At 50.1% G+C, this 26,794-nt stretch overlaps 3 protein-coding genes across 8 annotated transcripts; 2 read left to right on the forward strand and 1 right to left on the reverse strand.

Annotated features, from left to right (window-relative positions):
- Window positions 1-1,165: 1,165 nt before the first annotated feature.
- Window positions 1,166-3,703, forward strand: LOC130578340 (tetraspanin-18-like). Its single transcript, XM_057374345.1, has 7 exons — window positions 1,166-1,222; window positions 1,470-1,664; window positions 2,199-2,273; window positions 2,522-2,620; window positions 2,808-2,987; window positions 3,239-3,322; window positions 3,656-3,703. Exons 1-7 carry the CDS (start codon window positions 1,166-1,168, stop codon window positions 3,701-3,703), a joined length of 738 nt encoding a protein of 245 aa, XP_057230328.1.
- Window positions 3,704-4,448: 745 nt separating this feature from the next.
- On the reverse strand, window positions 4,449-9,701 carry UBE2T (ubiquitin conjugating enzyme E2 T). 4 transcript variants are annotated; one of them, XM_057374328.1, is made up of 7 exons: window positions 9,637-9,701; window positions 8,283-8,428; window positions 7,704-7,773; window positions 6,864-6,969; window positions 6,164-6,262; window positions 5,708-5,788; window positions 4,449-4,796 (listed from the first exon to the last, which is right to left on the reverse strand). In XM_057374328.1, exons 2-7 carry the CDS (start codon window positions 8,386-8,388, stop codon window positions 4,671-4,673), a joined length of 588 nt encoding a protein of 195 aa, XP_057230311.1. In that variant the 5' UTR covers window positions 8,389-8,428; window positions 9,637-9,701; the 3' UTR covers window positions 4,449-4,670. The 4 variants fall into 4 exon arrangements, with proteins under 4 accessions (XP_057230311.1, XP_057230309.1, XP_057230310.1 ...); XM_057374326.1 differs by lacking the exon at window positions 9,637-9,701 and adding an exon at window positions 9,347-9,468; XM_057374327.1 differs by lacking the exon at window positions 9,637-9,701 and adding an exon at window positions 9,284-9,468.
- LOC130578332 (cryptochrome-1-like) lies at window positions 9,674-24,758 on the forward strand. 3 transcript variants are annotated; one of them, XM_057374324.1, is made up of 12 exons: window positions 9,674-9,891; window positions 10,840-11,022; window positions 13,675-14,135; window positions 15,054-15,170; window positions 17,133-17,280; window positions 17,539-17,679; window positions 18,799-18,969; window positions 19,503-19,643; window positions 20,087-20,238; window positions 21,374-21,471; window positions 21,966-22,076; window positions 23,783-24,754. In XM_057374324.1, the coding sequence occupies exons 3-12, from the start codon at window positions 13,723-13,725 to the stop codon at window positions 23,872-23,874; spliced, it is 1,584 nt and encodes a 527-aa protein (XP_057230307.1). In that variant the 5' UTR covers window positions 9,674-9,891; window positions 10,840-11,022; window positions 13,675-13,722; the 3' UTR covers window positions 23,875-24,754. The 3 variants fall into 3 exon arrangements, with proteins under 3 accessions (XP_057230307.1, XP_057230308.1, XP_057230305.1); XM_057374325.1 differs by lacking the exon at window positions 9,674-9,891 and adding an exon at window positions 10,241-10,291; XM_057374322.1 differs by lacking the exons at window positions 9,674-9,891; window positions 10,840-11,022 and adding an exon at window positions 12,114-12,260 and having other exon boundaries at window positions 23,783-24,758.
- The last annotated feature ends 2,036 nt before the right edge of the window (window positions 24,759-26,794 follow it).

The raw sequence follows: 26,794 nt of genomic DNA on the forward strand, positions 1-26,794 counted from the left end.
AAAGTCTTCAAATTGATGTCTTCAAGTTGAATTATCTGCCGCCAGGATGAATTTTCTCACCTTTTGCAAACGTAACTGTCGTAATTTAACTTCTCCAACAGAAGATGCTTCAATGAAGAGAAGAACTTTGTGTTTCAAACACTGTAAAGTCACATCACCAAAATAAAAGTGCACTAGGCAGGCGAAGAATATGCTTTAGATAGGTGGGTTCATGCAAATTTGACTGTACAAAAGGTTTAACTTTCTTCTTCTTCGTGTTCTTGATTTGTGGAAGGTTCCTCTTTGCACCCACCAGAATAAATAATTTCTCCTTTGCAACATGACTCTGCATTTAGAGAGGTCCTAAAGTCGGCAACAAGAGGGGACAGACCCTGTCATCTGTCCTGAAAGCCTTCAGCCCCTGCAGCATCACCTGCCCGCCCACAGGTCCCACGTGTGGCCATCGAGGGCTTCCCCAAATGGCCACAGCAATAATTGGTGGCCGAGGTCATCCCGGCCTGGGGGGTGGCTCGTCTTTCCCTGCCCACAGATTTCATTTCCTTGGCTGACAAGAGCCGGAGACTCCCAGCCGCCGCCGGCACAATGGTGGATCCTGTTCCCCATCAATCATTCATGGCCACCCTGCTGGAAGGGGTTTCTCTGGGGGCTGGTGGAGCAGGAAGGGGGAGGGATTTTCCGACCTTTGTGATGTTATATAGGTGCTGGCAACACCAGAAAAGGTTGGAGGCACCTGGGTCACCCGCTGTTCCCGCAGAGTGAGTGGTGCAGGGGCTGAAGGGGACACAGGATTTAGAGGGAGCACGGGTTTGGAGGAGACATGGGATTTGGAGAGGACACAAGTTAGGAGGGGACATGGGATTTGGTGGGGATATAGGGTTTGGAGGGGATACAGGGTTTGGAGGGGACACAGTACTGGAGACATGGGATTTCAAGGGGACATGCAGTTGGGAGGGGACACGGATTTGGAGAGGACACAGGTTTGGGGTTTTTTGGGGTGTCATGGGAGATGGTGGGGAGAGGAAATGATCTGGGAATTCTGGGAGGCTGCATCCCCCGCCTTTTGCTGGAGACATGGGGTCCAGGACAAGTCAGGGCTGGCCATGGCCAGGGCTCTGCTCTCCCCTCTACAGGGACAAACACTGCTGTGTCCCCCCCGGTGTTCCCCATGGGTGTCTTGAGCTGCATGAAGTACCTGATGTTCATCTTCAACATGCTGGTGTTTGTGAGTCCCTGTTGGCCGTGTGKGGTGCAGGGGTGGAGGGAACCCATCCCTGGGGAGTGACATCTCCAGCTGGTTCAGGGGTGGGTGACACCAGTCCCAGGGAGGGGACCAAAGGTTGAAGTGTCCCCCATCCCCATGGGGTGACATTTCCATTTCACTTAGGGGTAGGTGACACTCGTCCCAGGGAGGGGACCAAGCCTTGGAGCATCCCCTGACCCCATGATCATCCCCTGACCTCCCCCTGCAGGCTGGGGGGACGTGCCTGGTGGGCGTGGGAGTCTGGGTGGCTGTGGACCCATCTGGTTTCCAGGACATAGTGGCCGCCAGAGCCGTGCTGAGCGTGGGTGCGTGGCTGCTGATGGCTGTGGGCATCACCCTGTCCCTGCTGGGCTTCCTGGGCTGCTGTGGGGCCCTGCGCCGGAGCCGCCTGCTCCTACTGCTGGTGAGGGAGGGGACATGGGCAGGAAGGGGCTGCAGGATGTGCACAGGGGGCACTGGGGGCAGAAGTCATGGGCTGGAGGGTGGTGGGGGATGCAGGTGTTCCTGATGGAGCCAGGAGCTGCTGTTCCTCATCCTCAACACACCCTGCCATCCACTCCCCCACCGTGAGACTCAGTTTAGAGTCCAGAGGATTTATAAAGCCATCAAGTGGGGTCACTTCTCTCTGAAAACACTGGCTTGTCCCACATGGCATTTTCAAGACATTCCCATTGCTGGTGAGGGGCAGAAACTCCTATCTGAACACCAACACCCTCATTTCTTCAGCATCTCCCATTTCTTCAGCTTGGTTTTAACCCCTGCCTTGCAGCCATAGTGGTCAGGGAGGTGGCATTTGTCCCCAGGAGCTGTACACATGTCCATGGTCTTGGGGACACAGGGCACAGGCAGGGCTGGTGCAGAGGAGGGCAGGGATAATGTGAGAAAGCTGCTTGTGGGATCAGGCTGGTCTCTGACTCTTTCACCTGCTGCCTTCCAGTTCTTCATCCTCGTCAGCATTGTCTTCCTCACACAGCTCATCGGGGCTGTTCTCTTCCTTGTGCACTGGAAACAGGTACTGATGCCATCCCCAGTGTCACCAGCCTCCCTCTGTCACACCATGGCCATGGCTCAGAGTCCACCAGGCGACTGGGGCTGGTGTGAGGACACCCTTCACCTCACTTCCATCACCAGCACCACAACACAAACCTCAAAGCAGGGGGGGGATTCCCATGGGTGGGTGCCCACCTCCCCTCAAAAGGAGCTGGGGCTGACCAGAATGGGAAAAAAAGAACAGTCCCAGCCCTGGCACCAATCACACAGGTTCAGCCCGAGCACTTCCTCTCTGAGCTGCGGAGGAACTATGGTGGGGACGAGGGTGCCGAGGTCTTCTCTACAGCCTGGAACACCATCATGGTCACGGTGAGCAGCTGGGAGGCTCCTGGGGGGTGTGTGGAGCACACACAGGACCCACTGAGGGTGGGTGAGTGGCTCACAGATCCCAGAGTGGGAGCCACTGCCTGGGCTGTTCCCCCTCCTGCTGTCACCTTCTCAAGTGACATCTTCCCCACTTTGACACCACAGTGATGGTGTTTCCCTTCTGTTCCAGTTCTCATGTTGTGGTGTTTTAGGACCTGAAGACTTTGGGAATGGCTCCCGCTTCCAGGAGCTGCACCCGGGGACGCCATGGCCACAGGCATGCTGTGCCCGGGACGGGCTCCTGCAGGCGGGAGAGCTCCTGGGCTGGGAGCAGTGCCAGGACAGGAGCCCTGGTTATATCCATGAGCAGGTACAACACAACCCTGCTGCATCCGTGTCCCTGACCCAGCCTCAGCCTTTCCCAGGCTCACAGAGCAAAGCATCAAGGTCAAGAGCCTGGGACATTTGCCTGGCTGGACACTGTGTTCCCACAGTCCAGCAGCTGCCAAAGTCCTCAACTGGTCCTGCCCCATAGGGGGCCCCCCCACATACTGGTTCCCCTCTGTGCTTCCTGCAGCCATGGGGAACATGAAAGAGCCCCTCCCTCCTCTCCCTGCCCAGGGCTGCTTCTCCACCTTTGGCAGGACCCTGCAGAGGTACATCTCCCTTCCTGGGATCTGCAGCTTGGCCGTGCTGGCTGTCGAGGTACAGAGTGGGGCTGGGGACAGGGCAGACAGAGGGTCCCCTCTTCATGGCAGGGGGGGTTGCTTAATGGGTGAGGAGAGCACAAAGGGGCTCAGGTCTGTTTTGGGGTACAGAGCCAGCTGTCCGCTGCAGATGGGGCAGGTGAAGGGACATGATTTGTTTTGCTCCCCCTGGGTCTCCTTGCCATGGACAGCTGGCCCAGGCCCACGGAGGGGGACAGCTATGGCCCCAGGCCAGAGATCCTCTGGTCTCTCTCTGCTTCCAACTGCAGCCAGGCCCAGCCTAGCCTGGCCCTGCCCTGGGACTGACCCTCTTCCGCCTCCATCATCCCAGATCTTCGCCATGTTCTTTGCCTTCTGCCTTTACTACAACTTTGACTGAGCAGGGCAGGGACACGCCTGGGGCTTTGGGAGCCACCGAGGACATGGCCTTTCATCACACATCAGAGCACCGCTCATCACTGAGCTTCATCGCTTCCCAGGCATTGGGAACCTCACCAAGTCCTGTCTCTGCTCCAGAGATGGGCCTCGCTCGCTTTTCTGGAAGCAGGGACAAGACATGGATTAAATTCCTATTAAATTAAGGAACCTGCAGAGCAAGAGGCCAAGCACCTGTCTTGCTCCTGATGTGATTTGCCGTCAGCCCTCATCTTTGGATCTGTGGAAGCACCAAGAATTGTCCTCTTTAGCCCAATCCTCTCAGGCTCCTCACCCTGTACATCACATCACTGACATCCTGCTCTTCACCATCTGTCCACTCCCAGATCTCCGGTAATCCTCTGGGCTCTTCCTCACCTGCCCCGAGCTATTTCTTGTCACTGACCACCTCCTGGAGTCACAAGAGAGCCAAGACACCATCCAGGTTATCCTAAATGGTCCAACTGGAACCTAACAGACTGCTCTGGAGAGCCGAAGTTGTTAAGACTTGAGTTTAATGACTCATCCCTTGAGGTTACATGGAAAATTAAGCCCTTCCTGGAGAAGGATTTTCACCAGGTGGTTCTGACCCATCTGCTACTCAGCTCCAGCTCTCAGTTGTGAAAATAGAAACTGAACTACTTGGTGCAATTCCTTTGTCTCTGAAAATTAGAAACTGGAAGCAGAAGTGGTGCTTACTGGTTTTATTTTCTTTCAAATATTCCAAAACCTCCACTCAAAAAAAAAAAAAAAGGAAAAAAAACCATAAATGAAAGCTTTATCTTTTATTAACATAATGGAACTTTTCACAAAAAAAAGCAGACCTAGGAAACAGAAACCCAAAGGTGGTGCAGCCCTTTAAAGGCAGGCTCATCCCTTGTACTTGTGTAAGGGGAAGGGAACAGTGACAGTCCTAAGAGAACAAAAGCACCTCATGAATCTGGGCGGGATTTCTTCTCCTTCCTGCTGATGTTACCCCCTTTTCTTTTCTGCTTGATCGATTCACTGCTGGCACTTGTTTTACTCTGGTTGATTTTCTCTTCCAAAGGCTTGGGAACCTTTGATGACCCAAGAAATAAAAGAACGGTGAATAATTTAATTTTACAGCCTTTGGAATGCCCTGTGCTCCACCAAAGTCAGAGCTGACTGAACTCTGGCTCTTACGCGCTGACCCTTTGTTATCCTGCTCCCACTGCTGGGATTTTTAGGAAGGGGGATGACAGAAGAGCAGGATAATGACTGAGCAGGGCAATAGCGCACTCATGGATAAGCCAGGTTGCTCCAAGGCTGTGTGTGTTATTGCCGGGATACCTTCATCCTGTGCACTCCTGAGAACCACAGTTAACTTGGAAATGGGTTGAGAGCTGGAGCAGTGAGCATGGCTCCCAGGGGTCCCAGAGGGAAGACATCCTTATCCCAGAAAGGGTGTTATCCAAATCAGGTGCAGGGAGGGAAGGCAAGGGAGAAGGCCCAAATGTAACTGATTTTTGGGTACAGGTTTTGATCTACTTAAGAGTGATTTATTTTTGAGACTCATTGGTGAGRTGAAGGAGAGGAAAGGCTGTAGGAAGAGAGGAAGGGTGATGGGAGCAAGGCTGCACTCCACCAGGGAATAGGGACACTAGTCAGTGAATGGATGGTCAGATGAAGAACAGGTACAGGTGGGCATCAGGCACAGCCACAGGAGGACAGGGACAGAGCTAAGGGAGGAAAGGGCTGCAGGATCCCTGGGAGGGGTTTATCCAGCTGTAACTCCTCCTCTTCGAGCAGCATGGCAGTTTTTAGTGAATGAGCACATTTAATTGGAAGGAGAGGATGTAATGAGTTTTAAAAATATAATGAAAGTAAATACAGATCCAAAACAGAATAGAAGTAGAGAAAGAACAAAGCAACTGTGAAAGGGAAACTGAGACAAAAGAACTGTAGACCAAGAGGGAGCTACACCCAGTGAGCAGAGCATGGTCCTTACCCTCGGCTGCCCTGCGTATTTTGCAGTCCACTCCCTGGCATTGAGCAGGAACAGCTGCTTGTTGTACTTGTACTCCGAGGACTACATGGGAAGAGCAAGACAAAGACAGATTTAACTGATTTAACATGTCACTGAGAAGCTAGGACCAAGTCTGGCTTTAGGGCTCCTAAACCAGACCAAAACCACAAGCATGAAGTGTACAATTAATTTTGTTTGCTTGAAGAACTCATGCTGCCATTTGTACTGGGGACAATGGCTTGAAGACAAGACCTTGACCATCTCTTCTGGCCTCAGCTGCCTCAGGGAAGTCCAGGGATTTCCCAGCTGATTCAGGTCACACTGAATTGTATGTCAATCCAGAGCGAGTGAAGTGGAAGTCAAGCCTAAATAATCCAGCCCCCCACTCCCTCCCCACCTGTGTCCATGGCCAGGAAGGAAGGAGAGAAACACACATACTATGTCAGCCATGAGGGGGTCATCAGGGTTGGGCTCTGCCATCAGCAGCTGGATGGAGGTCAGCAGGGTGGAGATGTTCAGGGAAGGCCTCCATGCACCCTATAAGGAAACGGGATGAGAACAGCAGCTTAGAAAGAGAAACCAGCACATGGCAACACAGAGACACCTCAGAACCCACAGCACTTCAAGTTTACCTGCCCACAGCTGCCTGGGGACTTCCAGCACTTAATGCTCCATGGAACATACCAGACTTACTCTCAATATCAGGCTCCAAGGAAGCCCAACTACCAACCAGGGCAGTGGTCGTGGCTCCAGGGCTGCCAAAGCTGAAGGAGAATTTGGACAATGCTCCCAGGGACGAGGTGGGACTTTAGGGTTGTCCTGTGCAAGTTCAACTCGTGTCCCTTCCAGCCCCACGATTCCGTGGGCTACATCCTGCACATCTCTGCTGTGTTGCGGCAACTCATTTTCAGACCTAATACCTTGTGACTCTAATCCTTAAAATCTTGGAAACTTATATAGAATAAGGAACATTATGTTCTGTGTCTAAACAAAGGAGATGACACTCAAAAACTTCACTCCCTGCTCTTTGTGAATAAATCAGGAGCAAATAGACATTCAATCAGGCTTTTACAGGGAGCAGATAAGGAGCTCATTATCCTCCCCCGGCTCACTTACTCATATCCAAGCACTGTCTTACCTTCGGTGGTAACTTAAGAATATCCAGGCAAATCCTTCCAGCAGAGTCAATGTTAGGATGGTAGATGGGGGTCAGGAAGCGAATCTTTGGTGGCTCAAATGGGTACCTGAAGGGATAAGAGTTAATAAACAAAAGGTTATTGCTGTATCTGTAGGCCAGTTGTTTTGCCACCCAAGCAATGCCATTGTTTCCTCCTCCTGGCCTACATGACACCCTTCCCCACATATCTTTGGAGGAGGCAGTGCTCTGCCTTTGCTGCTTCTAGATGTGTCCAACTAGYACTTCCCTGGATAACCTTCCACAAGGGAGCAACACAAGAAACTTTGTACTGATGAACAAGCTCTTTCCAGAAAGCTTTGAGACAGTATGATGAGGCAAAAGACTTCTCACTGCACTTTTAGGTTTTTAATCACACACCGTTGATGTTCAATGCAAAGTAAGTGTATGATCCACTGAAAAAACTGCATTCCTTAAAAAAAGGGTCTCAACCCCATTCCTTGTTGGGAGGATAAAGGAAAGACCTACATGGTAGCATTTATAGCAAATACCTTACATCAGTTAACCCATATTTGAAAGCAGGAGTACACCAACTACTGAAGCAGAGAGTCAACCTGGTTTGGGTGGGAAGGGACCTTAAATCCCATCCCATTCCACCCCACTGTCATGGGAGGGACACCTTCCACTATCCCAGATTGTTCCAAGCCCCATCCAACCTGGCCTTGGACACTTCCAGATACAGGGCAGCCACAGCTCCTCTGGGCACCCTGTGCCAGGGCCTCCCCACCCTCACAGGGAATATATTCTTCTTAATTAGTCTAGCTAGATGTTATTACCATTTACCTTTCAGGAACTATGATTTCCAGGTTGAATATTCCTTTATCATAGGGTGTGTCTGCACCTCCTAAAATTTCTTTAGGAGCAAGATGAAAATATAAGCATTACATTCAAAACCAGAATCACAGAATGGTTTGGGTTGGAAAGGACCTCCAAGATCATCTCATTGCCCAGCAGTCCCCATGTACCTCCCACAGTTACAGGGCTGCTCAGGTGACAGAATCATTAAGAGTTAAAAGACACCTAAAAGGCCACCCAGTTACACAAACACGTTCCACTATCCCAGGTTGCTGAGCCTCATCCAACCTGGACACTCCCAGGGAYAGAACAGCCACAACTTATCTGGGCAGCCTGTGCCAGGGCCTCACAGCGAAGAATCCAGGAATAAAAAACATCATCTTATGTGAGACCAGTTCCCCTCCATAGCAATCAAAATTGAGGGCAGACCATCCAAGGCATAGGTCAAGCTGTATTTAAAGAAAAACAAAATCCCACACTTCCACATAGCCTATAAAGCCCAAAGAACACAGACCTAGCAGCAAGCTGTAAGCCAACCCTGCCTTTGGGAACCCCTGAGGTACATACGTGCCCGCAGGTCATTGAGCTGCCCGTTCTGCCAGCAGGTGATGCCTGGAGGTGGCTCTGTGGCCAGGAGAGAGAGCTCCCTTGATAGTCGTGAGGTTCTCTGCATGGTGCTGGAACTCCAAGACCAGATTCTATTCCTGACAAACCTGAATTTTCCAAAATAGCACTTTAGATTGAGCAATTTTTTTGGCTAAAGACCTGGGTTTTGAGCTGTTATCCTGATGTGATAACAAAGTCACAGAAAGGTTGACCCTGTTCCTGGAGCTGCCATTGGAACCAGCTGGAGGAGGGGAATGAGATTTCCACCTTCTATAGTCCATCCCATCCCCTCAGTCCCAGCTGAGTCTAATAAACCCTGGATTTTAACAAACCCTAATGAACTGGGAAGCCATGACCCGGCTCCAAACCCCTTATGGGACTGTGACATCTGCCCTGGGACCACCTGTGTCCCTTCATGGTTAGGGTACCCACTGCCCTACTGGGGCCACCCATCAGTGCCCCTGCCTACCCGAAGGCTTCATCTCCCACTTCTTGTGCAGGAGGAAACCCCAAACCTGCCTCAGGGATGGGCCACTCCCTATCACAGCAATGCCCCTGACACCCYTACAGCAGGGGTCTGCCCTGCCCTCCAGTCCTCATGGACAGCGACATGGGGACACTCTCCAGTCCACCCCGAAGGGACCTGGCTTGATAACCCACCACAGCCCTACCCACTCACGCTGAGGATGGGAAGGACAACTTCCTAGGCCTAACTGTCCCCTCCAGGGGGAAGTTTCTCCTCAGGCACCATTAACACCACACCATTAACACAACCCCCTTCCCGACCGAACACCCTTCAGTCTCACTGCACYCTCAGCCTGACTATCCCCACCGAAGAAGCGTTTCACCCCCTCCATCAGCCTAATTAATTAGGCCCTCAGCCTAATTACCCCCTCAAACGGGCAAGGGCTGCGCCCCCCTTCCCATTCTCCAAGGATGAGAACGGCCTCCCACAACCTCACCCTTCAAAGAGCTCTCACAAAAACCCTTCAGGAACAACCTCTGCCTCCACCGTCTCTCCTTACCCAGGACTAATTAACCCCTCACTCTAAATAATTACAACCCCAGCTCCGCCAAGGCCCGAGCCCCGTTTTTTCGCTCCACCAGACCCGTGAGGCTGAGCGCGGAGGGGGCGGGATTTCCGCCATCGCCTGGCAACGGGCGGACGCCTGGCGGCCAGCCCCGCCCCCTGCCCTGCGCGGGCGTTGATTGGGCTGCCCTGGCCTTTAGCCCCGCCCTCAGTTTGAATTTTGGCCCTGCCATTGGGTGAGCGCTGCGGGCGGGAACCCAAACCCACCCCTATTGAAATACACACCGGGGGAGCGGCCTGAGGCGGTCATGGGGGTGCCGGAGCGGGGTTGGAGCCGCTCTAGGACGCCTCGGTCTCGGACCCTTCCACTCTGAACCGCGTTAAACTTCCGCGGACAGTGGGCACAACCCCACTGGGAGCGGTCCTTACGTAACCAGCCTGTCTCAGCTCCTCCTCCCCTGGCTGGTGTTGTATAAGCGGCCCCGTGGGGCGAGGAAGTGGCGCCGCGCCCGCCGCCACCCCAGGCCGCGGTGAAAGGAGGTGAGGGTGGGCTCTGGGAGCCCCCCAGGGAGGAGGCGGGGGGCCGGGACGGACAGTTCGCCCCCGCTGCTGCGGGGCTGGCGCAGGGGCCCCCCTTCCTCGTCCCCTCCTCGCCACTTCCCCTCTCGTGTGAGGGGCCTGGGCAGGGGATCCCGGAGCCCCAGCCTGTCTCCCCACCCGCCCCGTAGCCCATGGGTAGAGACTCTTGGAGACGGTTCTCCACCCACTGCAGGGGAAGCCCCAGTCAAGCCTCTACACTTGGGTGGATTTGGGACTTCTTTCCTACTTTGACTCCAAATGCCATTTTCTTGCATCAAAGCTGTATCCAGCACCGTATTTACCACGTAAAGTATTCAAGCAGGGGAAAGAACGCAGAGTCTGGAATCAACAGTAGCCTCAGGTCTGTCTCAGTGTGGATAGTGGGATTATGGAACCATATTTATGCCAAAAGTTCATTCTTAGGTCCCAGTTAAGAATTGTTCTCAAGCCTGTCAAATCAGAGTAACATTAAATAACTTAACCGTAATAATTATTCCACTTCCCAAGTCCAGACTGTGGTTTCAGAGAAAGGTGTGAGACTGCTCTCTCCAGGTGTCTTATACCTCTTTAACTGTTACTATTGCTTCTGAAGCAGAGAGGATATAGCCGAGGAGCATCCATGGCTGGATTAGACAATGGAGAGTGCCCTGCAGAGGAATTTAACCTGTTAAAAGTTTCACTTCCCAGTTTCTAGGCCTTGTTCTGTCCCTGCCCCATCTGGCTCTGCCAGCTCTTGAGGGCCAGTGGGACCAGAGAGGAGCTGCCTACAATCCTCCTCCTTCTCTCTTGGGAATTACACAAAAGCCTGAGTAGCTCAAACAATCTTTGGTGCAAAATCCACCTCAGTGCAGATACTTATGTTATTTGGGAGTGTTTAAACCTGGGCAACTAATTTCTTGACATCTGTAGGAGYAGGACCAGCACAGTGGGATTTGGATGGTGACATGGACAGCCCTTGCATCCCTCCAGCACATCCCTGCCTGTGGAGAGAAATGCTCAACAGTGGGAGAGCCAGGATCAGTGACTGCGTGACCTCTTCTTTTTGGGTGATGTGCTGTAAAGACCTGGATTGTCAGCTGGGCAACCATTGAGGTAAGGCCTCGTTTTCCCTGCTTTGTCTTGGTGTACCTGTCCCAAAGTGCAGGGATGAATCCAGCATGAGGTGTATTTTCTGGCTGCCTGGTTGTTATTTTGGGGAACAGAYGTGATCCAGACATGGCAGGAATTCTGCCCAGCCTTGCTGGGATTGAGTCACTGGTTCGTGGGGAGGTAGAAGAGTAACAGTGGATAAATCCAAAATGATGTCAATGACCGACAGCATCTGCTCTGCCTTCCCACCCAGCATCTCAGAGGATCTTCCCCTTGCTCCTGCCAGGGCAGGAGTATCTGAGGGCACAATTCCTTTCTGACACCACCTATGGCCTGCACAAGTGATCCCCTCCCCATTCCTTCCCACCCAGCAGGGGATCCCAACTCCTCACCCAGCCCTGACACTTTTTTGTCTCTGGGCTCCTTCATTGCCCAGTGAGCTCAAGTCCTTTTTAATGGAGCCCCTGCTCCTCCCAGCCCCTTTCARTGAAATCCCTGTCACCCACTCTGATTTTCCCAGTCCCCTTTAGTGGGATCCCCAGAGCTGTGCTGAACCTAGGCCCTGCAGCCCACCCAGGCCCTGGCCTGGGGGCCACCTGCCCTATGCCCTGCTGTGGTGTGGTCCTGCTCCCCACTGCTCATTCAGGGATGCCGGCCCTGGAAAGGATGGGATGGGTCTCGATCTGGGGACACCATGGCCTTGGGGCCATCCCATGGGCTGTGTAGGGGCACTGGGCTCAGAGTGATCCCATAGGCTATGTAGAGGTATAGGCCCTTGGATTGGAGAGCCCCATAGGCTGTGTCTTGGGATGGCTGTGTTCCAAGAGGAAGTGTGGGGCTCAACCCTCGACTCAGAGCAGTCCAAGCTATGGGAGTCTCACTGGGTGAGTGTGATCCCACAGGCTTCATGGGGCTGCGGGGCCCTGAATTTGGGGTGACCCTGCAGACCATGTGGGGCCATACAGCTTGGGACATCCCCAAAGGCTGTTTGGGCCTTGGAGCCCCTGACTTGGGGCAGTCCCTCAGTGAGGCCAGCTGGTGCCTAGGCTGCAGGGGACTCTTTCAGCATGCTTTGCATGGTTTMGTACCCAGAAATGCCAGCTGGCTGCTCCCCTGAGCAACGGGAGTCACCTTGTTTTTCCGGTTCTGCCAGGAAGTGGGTGCAGGACGGTGCGGAGCTTGGGTGCAGGGCAGAGCACCCCACACAACCCAGCCCTGCGTTGGGCTGGCACCCTGCACTTGTGAGTTTGGGGCCTTCACTTATTAGGTGCTTGTAACAAACCGGGTTTGTATGGGTGCTGCTGGTGCATGTTTTTGGGAAACGGAGCAAATCAGGTTTATGGGAAAGCTGCTGGATGTGGGTTGAGTGGTGACGGGGCTGAGTTGCTGGGTGCAGCCATTGGTGAGGGGGTGACTGGATTTACTTGTCTGAAAGAGCTGAGTAGGATTAGAGATTAGGGATTAGGAAAGAACCAAACAATCTCTTAATTTTCCTCTGGGGTAATGCTCAAGATTAGCAGCAGGTGGGGACCCACCTGGGAGGTGGGCATTGAACTCTCCCCATATTCCTTGGGATAGTGAATTTGGAGGTGCTGCTAGTCTCGGTGCAGACACGGGGTGGCARCTGGGCTCTGCCTTTGCTTCTTGGCATCTGCGAGTCTGTTGTAGAGAACAGGGCAGACAGAGCTTGGGAGCTGCTTCCCAAACTACCCTGAGACCCAAGGTCAGCGCTGTTGCCAGTCCTCTGAAATCAGCTGAAGTGGTTCAAAGGGGAATAAATGTATGAATCAAGAGTAATTTTGTGTCATTATCACACTCAGCTCTGCTCTGGAGACAAGCTGGGAGAGTTGGGGGTGTCCAGCCTGGAGAAGAAAAGGGGAGGCCTCAGASCCCCTTCCAGTGCCTCAGGAGAGCTGGAGAGGGACTTGGAATAAGAGTCCTTGGGAAGGGGGAATGGCTTCCTACTGCCAGAGGACAGGATTAGATGGGATTTTGGAAGAAATTCCTCCCTGTGAGGGTGGGGAGGCCCTGGTACAGGCCTTTCAGACAAACTGTGGCTACCCCATTCCTGGAAGTGTCCAAGGCCAGGCTGGATGGGGCTTGGAGCAACCTGGGRTAGTTGAAGGTGTCCCTGCCCATGGCAGGGGGGATAGAATTGGAAGATCTTTAAGGTCCTTTCCAACCCAAACCAGCATGGGATTTCTGAAATCCATAAATTCAGATATTTCCTGCTGAAAACCCCTGACAGAAGGAGTGTTGTACCAGGTCTTTGATGAATTAATTGTTCCTGCGGAGCTCCTGGAAATGAGCTGATAACTTCCAGAGGGTTTGCTAATAGCCACATCTGTGGGGTCAAAAAGTGCATTAAGTGGAGCTCTGGCAGCTCCATCTGTTTTGAGTCCTTCCTTCTGGTGAGTGTTATTGGGATGTAATTTCATTGAGCGATTTGATTGACTCATTTGGGGCAGAGGCCATACTCCGTGGAACTGGGTGATGTTCCTGCTGCTGAATAGTGGGGTCTGAGGAGAGGTTTGGTCCTGTTACTGCTCTTCCTCTCTCATGAAAACTTATCAAAAGCAAGAGGTTTGTGGTAAAATTTTTTTTTATTTTTTTTGAGCTCCATTTCTAATTGTTAATTGACCTTGTTCTTTGCAGGGATTGGGTATCCTGAAAGCCAAGTGTCCCCTTCCTTCTGCAGCCAGGATGCTGCATCGCACCATTCACCTTTTCCGGAAGGAGCTCCGGCTCCATGACAACCCAGTGCTGCTGGCTGCCCTGGAGTCCTCAGAGGCCTTGTACCCYGTGTACATCCTGGACAGAGCTTTCCTGGCCTCCTCCATGCAGATTGGGACCCTGCGCTGGCACTTCCTGCTCCAGTCCCTCGAGGATCTTCACAAAAACTTGGGCCAGCTGGGCTCCTGCCTGCTGGTTATTCAAGGGGAGTACGAATCTGTTCTTAGGGATCACGTCCAGAAGTGGAATATCACGCAAGTGACGCTGGATGCAGAGATGGAGCCGTTTTACAAGGAGATGGAGGCCAACATCCGGTGCCTGGGGACAGAGCTGGGCTTTGAGGTGCTCTCCCTGGTTGGTCACAGCCTGTATGATACCCAGCGGTATGTGACTGCCCCAAACCCACAACTGTCTCCAGGAAGGTCATTTTAGAATAGAAAAGACCAAATGTCTTATATGTCTTAACTTGTTCCTTTGGAGAAAATTGGACTATCTGAGATGAACATGGTGCTATTTGCTGGAGAAACTTTGTGCATTGGTCTGTTGGAAGGAATAGAAGAGATTATGCACAGGTTTTAGGATTTCAGCCTGGACAGCAGGTTAATTTCTTTCTTTTTGGCAGTTTAATTCACCTAGGAACTTACTGTTTTAAACAGAGTGGAAGAAGTTCTCTAACACATTTGATAGGACTTGTAACAAGTTGTATTAAATGTGGTAAAGAATTTTTGGTGTCAGATTTTTTTTTTAAATCTTTTGAATCAACTTTCACTGGTGTCTGGGTAGCCTTGGATCCAAGCTGTTACTCAGAGCTGAATGACTGAAGGTATTGAAATGACTAGGATGGAAAACAGTAATAACTAAACCAGCCTTAACACTCCAATTATGCAAAACCCCGAAATTATGTAAATGAGTGGATGTGTGTAACTTGCTGTCTCGAATTCAAGCTGTTTGCACATGACTGCGCACTGAGGACAGTTATTTACTGCCCTGAACCTGTTTTTTGTGACACCAGAGGTGTCCCACACCCTGCCTTKTGTGTCCTAGTTGGGTGTGGCTGTATAGGTGAAGCCATGGCTGGAATCCTAATGCCAGTTTTGTTGTCTCAGGACCAGAGAAGCTGCTCTTGGAATAGATGAACATTCATCCAGGAGAGTTTTACTTGTAAAATCTGTAATTTCCACATTCAGTTGCACTAATAGAGTTGTTATAGCCTGTGATGTCACCATCCTGTCCACTGGCAGCTCCAGCTTCTTCCTTGGTTTCTGTTGTGTGAAAAGCAATCTTGATTTTTTTTTTTTTAGGATTTTGGACCTAAATGGTGGGAATCCCCCATTAACTTACAAGAAGTTCCTTCACATTCTGTCTCTGCTTGGTGACCCTGAGGTCCCTGTACGAAACCTCACAGCTGAAGATTTCCAGTAAGTAGAAGGCAGTGAGTGGGAATTGCTGGTCCTCTTTCTCTGCCCAAAAGAAGAGCCAGGGCCAAATGATAACGAGGTGTTTTAAATATTTTCTTGTATTATTTCTGTGCAGGAGGATTATTGATGCTATGTACAGGGCATGTGACTGTTGTTGGGAGGGRAGAGCAGAGGGTGCAATGGTCTGATACTCAGCTCTTTTACTATTTGTGCTCTTTTACTATTCCGACCATGTGGGAAACCTGATAAAATAATGGTTGGATTCAATTATTTAAAGGTCTTTTACTACCTTAATGGTTCTCTGATTCCATAAAAGTCTTAAGCTTTTGCAAGGCATCTTGAGAAAAGTATTTAGGAGATGTCAAACTCTAACAGAGAAATGCCTGGCGAGTTTACTTGAAAGCATGCTCGACATTCCTGCCAAGATTTTGGGCGGGAATTGGATGAACCACTATAGTTTGTTTCATGCAGGAAGTTTGGTGGACTAATCTTACTGTTCCCTCCTGGCTTTAAATCTCTCCTCCCCTTTGCTGCATGGGAAAGAGGGACTGAGCTCGTGTCTCCCTGGACTTGAGAAGAAGCTCAGAGTCAAGGATGTATTGTGTTTAGCTCTGAATGAGGAGAAGTCAGTGATCCAAAGGGAGGTAAGACTGGTGTAGGAGAGAGCTGGGATGGGACTGGAGGTACTTGGGATTCAGTGTCCTCAGCTCAGTGCCACCAGCCCAGGCTTGGGTCTTCTCATCTTGGGGTAATCTTGTTAATTCCTGAACATTGTCCTCAGTCTGATGACAAGACTCATGTAGATACTGGGACATATAAGTTTCTATAATTTTTCTAGCACTGATTTTTTCCCTTTCTTGCCTAATTGGTTTGTTTGGACTTTTTAAATTAATGCTGATGAGAGATAAGTGGTTCACATGCTTCCCAGCTGTGTCAGTGCTCTGAGAGCTGCACTGGCCCCGCCTCTGTAGGTGTCTGCAGCAGAGCTGAGCTCAGGTTTGTCAAGGTAAGTACAAAGGTCTGTTGATGTCTAAGTTCAGTCTCTGTACCACCACCACTTCCTTGGGCCTCTTCCTCTATGTTTTATAGGGGGAAGAAAAACCAAGCTGATGCTCTTCCAGCCTCACAGCGAGGAGGGGACCTGGGAAGCCTCAGCAACTGAGGCTGAAGAAATGAAGGGAGGGGCTGCGGGCTTGGAGAGCCCCCACCTTGGATAGGAATGAGCAGCTGGAGTGGCCCAGGGAGCTGATCTGCTTTCTTACCTATTAAACTGAGAGAGCAGCTTTGGATTAGATCTTGGGAAGAAGTTCTTCCCTGTGCGGGTGGGGAGGCCATGGCATGGGCTGCCCAGAGAAGCTGTGGCTGYCCCATCCCTGGAAGAGTCCAAGGCCAGGTTGGATGGGGCTTGGAGCAACCTGGGATAGTGGAAGGTGTCACTGTCCATGGCAGAGAGTGAAATGGGATGGGTTTTCAGGTTCCCTTCCAATTCAAACCAGTCTGAGATTCAGTGGAATGTCTCACAGGGACCTCTCCTCAGAGACACAGGAGCTGGAGTGGCCTTTGGATGCAGCACCATAATTGTTTCTAGGGTCTGAGGAGGCTCTTATCCGCCTCCCAGGGATGGATGTGACAGCTGGGAGCAGCTGGAGAGAAGCTGCCTCTGAGCCTTGTGTGGGGTAGGGAACCAAGAGGGGTCTGAGCTGTGGGTCTGCAGCCAACTACTCTGAGCACTGTAACTTGGTGGGATTGTTCCTCTTCCCCCAGTACAGTCTAGAATTCCCTGGAGGGTTTTAGGGATGAATTCTTCCCCAGGAGAGTGGAGCTTGGGATTCCTGGCTGTGCTTTCATTCCCTGTATTCTGGCTGAGTCGTGACAGAAGAGACTTGGTGTGTGTCATGGACAAGGGCTGCCTACCTCTTCTGGCTCCTCTTCCCCTTTTCAAGGAGTTTTCTCTCACCTCAGGAGATGTAGGGCCCCTGACTCAGGCCTGGCTGAGTGTTACAGGGTACCTCTCCCTGTTGATTTGAAGATATCCCCAGAGAGCCTTTCCCCTTGGAGAGGAGGGGAGACTGAAGGGCTGCAGCGCCTGGAGCAACACTTGACTGACCAGGTAAGTCCTGATGGAACATAGGGGATGGTGGTGGCTCCTGGTGGGCTGAGGTCAGTGTCCACCTTGGCTTGGAGGAGGGTGGAAGCTTGGGCTCATTGTTTTGTTCTCCTTGATTTCTGGGAAGCGGGAGCATTTTCCGGACATGATATTAAACAAGCCCTTGTGACAGAGAAGCGGGTTCTAAGAGGTTTCCTCTGTTTATTACTGGATGCGTGTGATCTTGTGCTGCCTGAACCTGGATTTCTGTTTTCATTTCAGGGCTGGGTGACAAGTTTTACTAAACCAAGGACAATCCCAAACTCACTGCTTCCAAGCACCACAGGCCTGAGCCCATATTTAAGTATGGGCTGTCTGTCRGTTCGGACCTTTTTTTATAGGTTGTCAAACATTTATGCTCAGGTAAGCAAATAATTGGTCTTAAGTAAGCAGATCCAACACTATGACACATCTGGCATGGGAGATGATAGGATTTAACACCTGGATCATCTTGGTAGAGATTTGGTGTATCAAAAAGTTGCTTTATTAATATCTTCTCACTGTATCCCATTAAATCTGTGGAGTGGCTTCATGTTGTGTGAGCTCATGTGAAACACCTGTGAATGTCTGCAACTCTTCCCAAGAAAGTTTTAGAAGCAGGATAATCACATTCTAAATTCATATTTTTATCAGGAACTGTAGTGACAGGACAAGGGGGAATAGCTTCAAACTGAAAGAGAGTAAGGTTAGATGGGATGTTGCGGACAAATTCTTCCCCGTGAGGGATGTTAGGCACTGACATAGGGTGTCCAGAGAAGCTGTGGCTGCTGCGTGCCTGGAAGTGTCCAAGGCCAGGTTGGACAGGGCTTGGAGCAACCTGGGATTGTGGAAGGTGTCCCTGCCCATGACAGGGAGTGGAATTGGATGAATTTTGAAGTCCCTTCCAACACAAAACATTCCATGATTCTATGAATAGGGAGTAAGCAGACCTCGAATCAGCAGGGAAGGCCAGGAAAACCTTCCTGAATTTGAAGGATTTTWGTTTGCTTGTCTGGTAGATAATGGAAGTTTTTGATCAGTTTATGTAGTTTTGGTTTTGGAAATCAACTGGTTTTGTCTTAGACAAGTTTTACTTGTAGCATAAGCCAAAACCACCTTCTGAAATCTTCTTTGATTTGTAAGAAAAAGAGCTTGAAACCGACCCAAGAAAACCAAAGTCCCCCTGAACCTCCATTTTAAGATTATCTCTTGAGACATGGCTGAGCCACCTGAAATCAGTTAAGACATTAATAAACACATATTTGGTGTAAGAAATCCCAGTGTGACATTGTTTCGGAAGGTAGATGGAGAATGTTTGAGGTAACACTGAGGTCTGGCTTTGAGCCAGACAGCATTGCCTCAGATCTTTGATTTCCTTGACTTGAATGCTCAAGTGCCTTGACACACAGCTATTGTGGTCAGGTTAATGTTTATTTAGTGAGGCTGCAATTACATATGTGTATGAACTGAAGTGCCAGAGAAGTCACTTCTTGTCTTTTGCAGGCAAAGCACCACTCTCTGCCCCCAGTGTCACTCCAAGGGCAGCTGTTGTGGAGGGAATTTTTCTATACAGTGGCATCAGCAACCCCCAACTTCACTCAAATGGCTGGGAACCCCATCTGCCTCCAGATCCGCTGGTATGAGGACGCAGAGAGGCTCCACAAATGGAAAATGGTAATAAGGTGCACAGCCACAGCCGCTGCACTGGAAGTCAGAGCTTTCCTCCTCCCTTGATCAATCCCTGCTGGTGGTTTGAGGGGGTCTTGCAGTGGTCTGACAGGCTGGGAGAGCTGGGAATGTTCAGCCTGGAGAAGAGAAGGCTCCCGGGTAACCATACTCTTCCAGTGACTAAAGGGGCTCCAGGAGAGCTGGAGAGGGACTTCGGATGAGGGGTGAAGCCAGAGGACAAGGGGGAATGGCTTCCCACCACCAGAGGGCAGGGTTAGATGGGATATTGGGAAGAAGTTCTTCTTTGTTGTGGGTAGGGAGGCCCTGACGCAGGTTGTCCACAGAAAGTGTGGCTCCCTGTCCTTGGAAGTGTCCAAGGCTAGGTTGGAYGGGGCTTAGAGTGAACTGGTCTAGTGGAAGGTGTCTTTGCCCCTGGCAGGGGGTCGAATGAGCTTTAAGGTCCCTTCCCACCTGACCTATCCTGGGATTTTGTGAAAACAGTGTGTGAAGGGAGGGCTGATGTTCCTGTTCTGCTGCAGGCACAGACGGGGTTCCCATGGATCGATGCCATTATGACCCAGCTGCGCCAGGAAGGCTGGATCCATCACCTGGCTCGGCATGCTGTCGCCTGCTTCCTGACCCGGGGGGATCTTTGGATCAGCTGGGAAAAGGGAATGAAGGTTCACTGCTGACTTTTATTTTTCCTCTGTTCTGCCTGGCCCTGAGAAACCCTGTACAGCCTGAGTCTAGCAGTGGGAGGGTTCCTTCTGAGGAACCTTCTGAGCCTCCCTACGAATTTTAGAGTTTATGGAATCTCTTGGTTTGTGGTGAAAGGTCATTCCTTTCCCCAAATCCTCATGATTTTTGGACAATGAGGATAGTGGTGGAGACACACTTAGTCTGTAGCAGGTCTCAAACCCAAAGTTTTTGGGTTGCTCTCTCTTCCTTCTGTCTTTGTGGAGAGCATTCCCAGAGTGCCTGTGAGGAGGCAGTACAGGCCCCACAATGCTATGCTTCCAGTAGCACCCCCCACTCTTCACTCACAGCCTGCTTTTGTCTAGTTTTGGCAATGTAGCCATTTCAGGGTTGTTTCTCTCTTTCCCTTCCCATCCCTGATGTGCAGGTGTTTGAAGAGCTGCTTTTAGATGCCGACTACAGCATCAATGCTGGGAACTGGATGTGGCTGTCAGCCAGCGCCTTCTTCCACCAGTACACACGGATTTTCTGTCCTGTCCGCTTTGGGAAGCGCACGGACCCCCAGGGCAACTACATCAGGTCAGGGGATACTCCACCCCACCATCTACTCCCTCAGAGCTTCCCAAGCTCTTCTGACAGCAGAAGCTGATGAACTGGATTTGTTTGAAACACACACATCTGTTAAATGGGGCTCATAGCAATGGTTTTGTTGAACACATGAAGAAGCAGAGGCATGGAGAAGCCGAGAGATCCTGTGGTTCCAAGCGATGGCTGAGCAGGGCTTGTGTTCATTTGTGACCACTCCAGCACCATGTTTGGTCACCAGGCTGGCTCCTCTTCCTAAAAGATTAGAGTAGAACTTCCCACAGCTTTCCTGGTTCCTGTSTGCCCTTTTTTGCTTGCTTTTCATAGAATTCTGGGATTGTTTGGCTTGGAAGAGACTTTAAAGCTCATCCCATTCCACGCCCTGCCATGGGCAGGGACACTTTCCACTGTCCCAGGTTGCTCCAAGCCCTGACCTTGGACACTTCCAGGCACAGGGCAGCCCCAACTTCTCTGGGCAGCCTGTGCCAGGGCCTCCCCACCCTCACAGGGAGGAATATCCCAATATCCCATCTAACCCTGCCACCCTTTAGTGGCACACATGTAGGTTTTATTTTCCACTCTAAATCCTCTTTGCTTCATTTCCTTCTCTCTCCATAGGGTGCTCATGGGCTCTCAAAGCACGGGGGTGTCCTGGGCTCACTGTGTTGATGTTGATCAAACAGCTCCATTTCCCCACACCTCTTCTTCTCATTCTGTCTAGACTTGGGTATTGCCAAGAAGAAGCCCATGCTGATATACCTGACAGAGTGGGACAGAAAATTACTTTTCCATTCTGCAACAATATTTTTAAATTGGTTTGGTTTTTAAATTTATTAGTGTGTTTAGGATGAAATTCAGTGACAATGTTAAAAACRTATTTTGGATGAAATCAAAACTGAAATACTGTTTAAATCACCCCATTTATTGTATGCCATAAAGTTAACTTTTGAAAGATATCGCCTATGAAGGTTTGAGGACATAGAAATAATTCTTTTGAGGAGAATTAATCAGAATTTTCCCATGGATTGTAATATCAATATTAACATGGCACAGGTTGGTTTACACTTCTCTGAATGTATGAGTATTTGCCTGCAGGATTATAAGCCTTCCTATTATCCGTGTATTGTAGGAAATACCTGCCTATCCTAAAGAATTTTCCTTCCAAGTACATCTACGAGCCCTGGACAGCATCTGAAGAGGAGCAGAAGCAAGCAGGGTGTATCATAGGTAATTCATTCACATTCCTTGCTAATGATTTCACTGCTGCTAACTATCCAAAATAAATATGTGGATGAGATGGTAGCATCACACTTCCAACACAAGTCATTTATCTTCTGAAAATGGATGAATCCAACAGAATGGATGAATCCAAGCCTCTCTTCTGTTAATTCTCCTTTAGCCTTTTTTTTAATGGGAATTTCATTTCAGAGTACATATTTTTGTCTCAATTTTATGTCCTAAAACTTTGGGATCACTCTAGGCTTTTGCCTTTGATTTTATCCATCTTGGATGCTTGGCTGCTTTAAATAGTATCAGAACACCTTGTGCTTTTACTTCTGCTCTAACACATCTTTGAAGGCTCTTATGTCAAAATGGGAGCTCTTCTCTTTGATGGAGAGGAGTAGGCACTTCCATTTATTTTAAGAAAAGCTGGAAGTATTTTAAATTCAGGGAAATCTCCTTGCTGAGTTCTGTAAAGGCTCTGTCTTCACATTGCCCAGGTCAGGATTACCCCTTCCCCATGGTGAACCACAAGGAAGCCAGTGACCACAACCTGCAGCTGATGAAACAGGTCCGAGAGGAGCAGCACAGAACAGCCCAGCTCACGAGAGGTGAGAGGTACAGCAGCACCCAAGTTCCTGTGCTGTGACATACAGGCTGTCCCCAGGAACCCAGGGCTCTGGGTGCTCTTTCAGCATACTTTTCCTCTTGGGATACCAACATCTTGCACTCCTCTTCTGGTTACTGTTAAAATGCTATCTCAAATGGGAGAACAAGACGTTGAGCCTTTTCTTCCTTCCCTCTCCCCTTGGAGCAYCTTTCTACCTGCTACAGGAATACCTTGCCAAAATCAGATCTTCTCCACCTGCCCAGACTCCCTAGTGCTAGGCTGGCTGGGTGTGTCTCCAAGGTGTAGAAATCTCTACAGCTCTGCCCATGCCTCTTGTGACCCACAGCATCCTTGTTTGTCCTCGGTTCCATTGTCTGCCCTGTGCTGTAGCTGGGATTGAGATTTCCACTGAGCACTAAGCTCTGGAGAGATGAGTTGCTCCAGGAAATTTACCTTGTGGCTTGGTGTTCTGCATTGTTTAACCCTACAGATAACAATCAGGTAGTTATCAGATAAGACTGGAACACTCAAACTGTGCTGATCCTGAAGTAATTAATTGGTTCAATATTTCCAGTCACACAGACATGTCACTTATGGCACCTTTGCCATACAGTTTATGTACATATATACATGGCACCTTATTTTTTAATGTTGAAATCCCAGGGCCTGGCTGAGCTCAGAGGAATCCTTCTCAGGAATCATGGGATCTCAGCCTGGTTTGGGTGGGAAGAGACCTTAAAGCTCATCCCATTCCACTCCCTGCCAGGGCAGGGACACCTTCCACTATCCCAGGGTGCTCCAAGCCCCATCCAGCCTGGCCTTGGGCAGTTCCAGGGATGGGGCAGCCACAGTTTCTCTGTGCACCCTGTGCCAGGGCCTCCCCACCCTCACAGTGAATAATTCCATCCCAATATCCCATCCAACCCTGCCCTCTGGCAGTGGGGGGGCATTTCCTGTGTCCTGTCACCCCATCCCTTGTCCAAAGTCCCTCTCCAGCTCTCCTGGAGCCCCTTTAGGCACTGGAAGGGTCTTTAAGGTCTCCCTGAAGCCTTTTCTGCTCCAGGCTGAATATTCCCARCTCTCCCAGCCTGGCTCCATAATGGAATGTAAGTGACAAAATACCTTTTTATTTAACAGTGGGCTACAGCAGCTTCTCTGTATTACAGAAACCCAACATGCAGCAGCTGAGGGGACCCTTAGCTATTCCTTCTTCCACTGCTCTTGTCTGTGGTAATTAATTGTTCCAAACCCTGAAATGGATACCTGTTAATGTGTCCAGGAGGTTGCACATTGGAACACTAGAGGTGTTACCACTGTGTGCTGGCAGTTCTTCCAGAAGCCCTGTGGTACCGGGGACTAAATGTTGGAGCTGTTGTTAGATTGGGAGCGCCAAAATCTGAACAGCAGAGTCCCTGACTCGGAGCGTTATCCAGCACCCAACTCAGTGTGAAMCCAGCTCATACAGGTAACAGGTGGTGGAATAGAGTAATGGCTAAGGAGTTGGGTGGTGCTTGGAGCAACATGGAAGGTGTCCCTGCCCATGGATCAAGATGAGCTTTAAGTCCCCCTCCAATCCAATTCATGCTGGGATTCCATGATTCTTGTTGCCTGTGAACAGAAGCATTTTCTGGAATACTTTGTATCTACACCTGACTGAAATCAGAGGAAAACTTGCAAACTTTAATCTGTCTTCCCTTCTCATTATAGATGATGCAGGTGACCCCATGGAAATAAAGGTAAAATGTGACCTCTCTGAAGAAAACATTTCAAAAGGAAAAGTGGCCAGGATGACAAAATAAACWGAGGTTCCCTCACGGATCACCTGCTGGGAACAAAAATAAAAGCAAGAGGGGTGAGCTAGGGGCCRGCTGAGGTGGCCAAAGCACTGTCCTCAGTATTTTTCCCTGCTAATGTTGCTTCATGCTTGTGACCTGATCTCAGGAAAGGTGTTGGATCTTGAATAATGTTAGTGCAGTTATTTTGGATGGAATTGTTTATCTTTGAGTGGCTTCTCAAAGTGGCTTTGAGTGGACCATTGGTTGAAGCTGTTGGGTGAATGCAAGAGGTGCCTGGTTGTGGCAGGACTTGCCGCTGCAGTGTCCTTCAAATCCTTGTGTTTCATGCACCTGTATAAATAGATTTTTTGATAAATACTAATTTCAATGTCTGTTGAAAACTGTGTGCACATTAATGTGGTTACACATTAGTATTAGGACCTTGATTTGCTTGTTTTGTAGAGACAGAGATTTTGGAATGTTCAGATGATTTATTTTAAGTTCCCAGTTTGTGATAGTCCTCAGGTTGGGGAGACAGAGCAGAATGCAGACCCTCGTACCTTGTGTGTAGTTTTTAAGTCATAAGTAGGAATTCTTATGCATTTTATGTACAACTTTATAACTTTGAAAATGTCTGATTAAAATATACAGCTTTATCACCATAACTCCCCTCCTCGACTAATTCCTCCAGAACTACAGGGCAGAGATTAATTCTATCATGTATCACATGGAAAAAATTCCGCTCCTACTGAAATGTGTCCTTGTGAACTTTGACAAGGCAGGATTAATCAATTATGGTTGGGATTTTGGGGGGTAGGGGAGCGCAGTGGGGYTTGCAGGGTTTTCATGGCTGTAGGTACTCTTTTGGATTTGGAAAGAAATAAAACTTATTTCTGACATGACCAATGCAAGGGCTCTGGAGGAATCTGTTGCCAAGATTGGTATCCATCTATCCTGCCAGGAAACCATCAGGCCTCATGACAGCTCCAGCAGCAATCCAAACTCCTTGGAAGATCCCAGGATCTGGTGCAGGAGCAACACAGTAACCACGAGCACCAGGAGGAGGCCATAAACTGCTCCTGACAGGATCTTCCAATGTGCTGGAGACCTGCAGGATCTGTCAGGGAAGAGGACAGTGGCAGCAGGGCAGGAGATGTAAATACAAAGCTGCAAGGATTCTCCTGCTGCTCCAAGCCCTTCCTGTAGCTGAAGGAATTTATGGCATCATGTCTGAGCCTGGCCCCAGTGCAGAGGCCACAGGAATGCAGAGCTGGCTCCTGCCTTGTGTTCCAGGCACAGTCTTTGCACTCAAGCCCTAGAGGGGCTGATCTTGCTTCCYGAAATGTCTCTGTCTTGAAGTGTTTTGTGTTCCCTGAGCTTCAATGAGTCCTGAGGCTGTGTTGTACAGCACAAGTGCGGAATCCCAGACTGGTTTGGTGGGAAGGGACCTCCAACGTCACCCAGTCCCACACCCTRCCATGGGCAGGCACACCTTCCACTGTCCCACGTTGCTCCAAGCCCTATCCAGCATGGCTTTGGACACTTCCAGGGATGGGGCAGCCACAGCTTCTCTGGAAAGTCTGTGCCAGGGCCTTGCCACTMTTTCAAGACCTCTTTGGGACTCCTGTTGTTGGAAAGCAGCTTCATTGTCTGGTCCGTGGTTGGGAGGAGCAGACTTGGCCTGCAAATGAGCTGCTGTGAGAGTAGGAGCAGTGTTTGAGCAAGAAACAGCAAGTGCTGTTGGAGACTGACATCTGCTTCTGGCTGACAAAGTAGCATTGGAGAAGTTTCTGAAAGAAGCAGAACTATGGAATTACAGAATCCTTGAGGCTGGAAAAGCTCTCTGAGATCGCCAGGTCCAAATGTTTCCCTAGCACTGCCACCTTCACCACTCACCTGTGTTTCCAAGTGCCACATCCACGTACTTTTGGAACACTTTAAGGGGTGGTGACGCCACCACTGCCCCAGGCAGTACTTGCCATGTCCTGACCACCCTTTTTAGGAAGAAATTTTTCATAATATCCAACCTAAAACCTCCCCTGGGGCAACCTGAAGAGTCTTGTATTTTCAGTGCTGAACCCTTGTGTCCTGTCCCTGTTCCCTGGGAACAGAGCCCAACCCCCACCTAGTTGCCTGCTCCTGTCAGGGAGTTGTGCAGACCCACAAGGTCCCCCCTGAGCCTCCTTTTCCCCAGGGCTGAGCCTTCCAGCTCCYTCAGCTGCTTCTCAGGCTCCAGAACCTTCCCCAAGTCCATTTTCCTTCCTTGGGCACACGCCAGCCCCTCAAGGTCCTTTTTGGGGTATGGGGCTCAAAACCAACCCCAGGACTGGAGGTGGGACCTCATCAGTGCCCAGTGCAGGGGTACAGTCACTGGATGGACTGTACAAGTGGACCATGGCCAGTAGAAACATCCTGAAGTCTCCTTCCCCAGCTGCCACTGGAAAGGGCTGAGCTGGTTTGTGATCTCATGGCCAAGAGACTCTGTAAAAATGAATCACTGGTAGAGTGCACTGGTAGATCTGTCTCTGCCTCTTTTTCACTGCTGAGGGGACCTTGGAGGCAGCAGGATTTGATGTGGAATTGTTCACATAGTGAATCATCAGAATTCACCTGATGCAGCTTTCTGACTTGGGTGGAGACAAGTGATGGCATCTTTGCTGGGCATTGCTGGTGTGATCCAAAGCAGCTCTGGCTTGGCAGTGGTGATATCTGAATTTGGGCCCCCTTAGGTGCATTTATTCCAGCAGGGAAAGGTGTCTGATGGTGTTGATTTTGTTTTATTTTTATTTTTCTCACCACTCCTGCCCCTCCCTTGGCGCCCTCAATCCTCTCCAACATACCCAAAGCTTCCTTCTATGCCCAGGTGATATTTTTTCTCATTTTTGCTACTTTTTGAGGCTTATCTTTTAAAGTTTTCATTTGGGGATTGTGAATTAGGGCTTTA

The sequence above is a fragment of the Malurus melanocephalus genome, unplaced genomic scaffold, assembly GCF_030028575.1.
Source record: "Malurus melanocephalus ecotype Western Australia unplaced genomic scaffold, MMel_1.1 scaffold_224, whole genome shotgun sequence".
Classification (NCBI taxonomy): Eukaryota; Metazoa; Chordata; class Aves; order Passeriformes; family Maluridae; genus Malurus; species Malurus melanocephalus.

Bases quoted from the DNA above. Each gene is read 5' to 3' on its own strand.
- LOC130578340 (XM_057374345.1), top strand. From the start codon at position 1,166: ATGGGTGTCTTGAGCTGCATGAAGTACCTGATGTTCATCTTCAACATG. The intron at 2,988-3,238 runs GTACAACACAAC...CTCCCTGCCCAG, and splicing joins CTGGTTATATCCATGAGCAG to GGCTGCTTCTCCACCTTTGG. The intron at 3,323-3,655 runs GTACAGAGTGGG...CCATCATCCCAG, and splicing joins TGGCCGTGCTGGCTGTCGAG to ATCTTCGCCATGTTCTTTGC.
- UBE2T (XM_057374328.1), bottom strand. From the start codon at position 8,388: ATGCAGAGAACCTCACGACTATCAAGGGAGCTCTCTCTCCTGGCCACA. The intron at 6,970-7,703 runs GTAAATGGTAAT...TTATCCCTTCAG, and splicing joins GAAATCATAGTTCCTGAAAG to GTACCCATTTGAGCCACCAA. The intron at 5,789-6,163 runs GTATGTGTGTTT...CTTCCCATGTAG, and splicing joins ACCCCCTCATGGCTGACATA to TCCTCGGAGTACAAGTACAA.